This window comes from Asparagus officinalis, chromosome 2, assembly GCF_001876935.1.
Source record: "Asparagus officinalis chromosome 2, Aspof.V1, whole genome shotgun sequence".
Classification (NCBI taxonomy): domain Eukaryota; kingdom Viridiplantae; phylum Streptophyta; class Magnoliopsida; order Asparagales; family Asparagaceae; genus Asparagus; species Asparagus officinalis.
Genome location: NC_033795.1, coordinates 79,478,080 through 79,481,331, shown reverse-complemented (window position 1 = coordinate 79,481,331; position 3,252 = coordinate 79,478,080). Strand labels below are relative to the sequence as shown.

Genomic DNA, 3,252 nt, shown 5'->3' with positions numbered 1-3,252 from the left:
GCAAATACCTTTTTAGGGTTTGTTGGGGAAGGCTGAAGAGAGAAATGGAATGAGGAAAAAAATTATGTTGGGAGTTTGGTTTTAAGGTTTTAGTAGCAGAGGATTTTTTGTTTTAAATGCTTACTTCACTTGGTGGATATTTTCGGAAGGTCGCGGAGGTTTTTTTGAGACTCCAAAGGTTTTTTTTGTTGGGGACGGGGAGGGGTGTGGGTCACTGTTATAAATAGTGGTATTGCGGCGCTAATAGCATAAGTGGTCCATGCGCACTATGCTATTGCCCAATAGCAGTGACATGTTGCGGAATATGCACTTTCCACTGGCAAAAGCGGCCAATAACGTGCTATAGCGGTGAATAACGGACGATTGTCGGCAAAATCTGCTTTTTGACTGCTATTTAAAAGCGGTTTGAATTTTTGTTAAAAAAATTAAACTCGACCCGCAACCACTGCATCCCACCGCCTCCTGTGATTTTCAGCTTATTCCCCCCGCTTCCCACAGCCTTCGGCACCTCCCTCAACACTTCCTCTCACTCCCTCTTCTCAAAAATGACGACTCTTTGACTCCTCATTCAGTCATCTTCGGTATTATGTAACGAGTATATGTCTATTTCATGTTTAGGATCTCTTTAAATCATCACATATACACTTTTAGATTTTTTAGATTTTTCTTTAATTATAACCTTGTTGTGGGTTTTAAAGTTCGTGGTCATTAAATCACCCGAAAGTTAGCGTGAAATGTACCCTTTTCTTTCCCTGCATACACCTTGTTGATTATAGATAGGAGCCTGCTAGGATATTATTGATAGCACATTTGGAATCAAGGCCATGGAAAGCAGAAATTGGGTTCGGGTCGGATGCAAAAATGAAGGGGGAGGGTTTATGATGAGGACATTCAGACGCGTGCTCGAGATTTTCGCCGAGTTTATCAACGCAGGAGGCGCAATATTTCAGCATTATGGTTTTGAATTTAGATGTAATAATTAATTTGAATTTCAGATTTTTGAATTTTGAATTTCAAATTTTGATTCTTATTTGGTAGTTATTGAGCTGATTGAATGTAATTGATTATGGGAGTGATTTGAGGGATTTAGAGGATATTCCAAATCTGTAATTCCTATTTAAGAAACTCTTGTAATCTGAGAAATCATTGAAGATGAAAATGAAAATTATTTTGCTTAACTGAGGTGTGAAACCCTAGCAATTATTTTCGTTTCTTCTACAGCGCCTAAAAAAATAAAAGTCTACTGTTCATCTCCTTCAACCTTCGATCCCCCCCTCTGTTCACAAATCGCAACCCACTCCTCTTCCTCCACCCAAGCACAACCCCAACCCCGTCGCCCCCTTTCGACGAGCCCACCAGACCGACGATCCTCCTCCTTCGACCGCAAGCAACCACCGGCCACCTAAACAGCCGCATCCGACCACAGCAGTCCGCGCCCATCAGTCACGCGCGCCAGCCCCGCCAAACCCCATCTCCTCTTCCCGTTGTTTTCCGCTCACGCCTCTCCAGGATCTCTGACGGACCCCCTGCTCTCCCAGCCAGTCGCCGCCTTCATCCCTCTCCACAAGGCCCGGCCCTCTCCCTGTTCCCTTTTCCCCTCAAACAACGAAGCCGCTGCCCGCCGTCCTTGTTCCTCCTCCACACTCGAGCAGCCTCAAGTCCTTGGAACAGCCGTCGCCGTTCCCAGCCTTCGAAGGTCACTGTCGTTTGTCGTCCTCGAGCAACCATCGCCCTCCTCTCCTCAAGTCGAAGCAGCACCGAACAGATCTGTCGGATCTGTTTCTTTGAACAGGACTGACCCATTTTATTTGGGTCTGATTTGTGTTGGATCAGACTTGAATCAGTTCAGTCCGACGCATGTTTTGTTTTCTTTGACCCTGTATTTTCGGAACTACTATTGCGTATGTGTTATTCTTAATTTTAATATCAATTGATTGCGCTGTATTCAGTTTGATTAGTGAGCGAGCGATTCAATTGCCAAGTATATTTGCTAGTCTAAATATTATAGATTGAACTGTATTAAGAGAACGAATCATTACATTTATTTTCCGAATAATTTACAAAAGGGTTTGAACTTAGTACATTTGTATTAAGAGAACGAATCATTACATTTATTTTCCGAATAATTTACAAAAGGGTTTGAACTTAGTACATTGCACTTTTGCTTAAAAACCATCGAAAATATTTTCCGAATAATTTACAAAAGGGTTTGAACTTAGTACATTGCACTTTTGCTTAAAAACCATCGAAAACTACACTTTATTCTTGAGCTTCATGCCTAGATCGATTGTTGATTTGGCGAAGCATTGTTGTCGTTAATCTTCATACCTGCATCACATTGTTTCGCATCAGTTTAAGTTATAAGAATGAGTCAGGTTCGGGTTGGATATAAAATTGCAGCCCAGATGCCCAAAATTCACTTCTGTTAAAGCATTTGAACAGCATTTTAACGTGCTTTTACACGCTTTAAAGTAGAGTAGATAGCGCCAAAAACTCTCAAAACCATTATAAGCGGCAAAAGTGAAGTGGTCTGGAGCTACTTCTGCTTCAAAATCCACTTAAGCAGGACTTTTTGGTGCTTTTAAAAACCTTGTTAGAATAAAAGATTTTTTGTCTTCACGTATACACCTTAGTATATCTAAAATCTTGGTGATGATTTCTCTTCTTGTTTTAAAAAATTAATATTTAATTTGAACGTATGGATACCCTTTTTCTGGTAGGAGGCATGAGTTGTCCTGTCTGATACTCTTGTGGTCAGAAAGTAGTAGTCTTTTCTGCAACTATCCAACTCATTTTCTTTGTTTTTTTCCCACACAGGAAAAGACAGTCTACGTCAAGTATTTCTCCTCTTCTTGGAAATTCAGTATCAAGATTTTCAGAAGCTAGACTCTTGATCGATGGTAATAATATTCAAAGACGGCCTAATGCTGCACTTCTCCTTGAAGAAATCAAGCAGGAGGTTGAAAATTATGATGCTGATGGCCTTGAAGGATCAGCACAGAAAGCGTTTTATTCCTCAAAGAGAAGGGTGTCTACTGATAGTCATACAGTCTCAGAGCTTAATGCTGGCTTTGATTCAATTCGGCAAGTTACGAGTCAATCATTGAAATCTTGCAAGCATGAAGACGAGGTGTTAGTCGATGGTGGAGAGAATACATTTACGTTATTTGCATCTCTTCTTGATTCTGCACTTCAAGGTTTGCCTTGTGTATTGTAAATATACTTTTTTTTTGCATATCATTCCTTATGCAT

General features: G+C 40.7%; 1 protein-coding gene across 2 annotated transcripts in view; it reads left to right on the top strand.

Moving 5' to 3' along the window:
* LOC109831744 (nuclear pore complex protein NUP107) overlaps positions 1–3,252 on the top strand; it is a 39,438-nt gene that overhangs the window by 440 nt on the left and 35,746 nt on the right. For both annotated transcript variants that reach the window (XM_020399143.1, XM_020399144.1), the window contains exon 2: positions 2,818–3,197. In XM_020399143.1, coding sequence (XP_020254732.1) covers positions 2,818–3,197 — 380 coding nt within the window. The remainder of the gene's footprint in view (positions 1–2,817; positions 3,198–3,252) is intronic.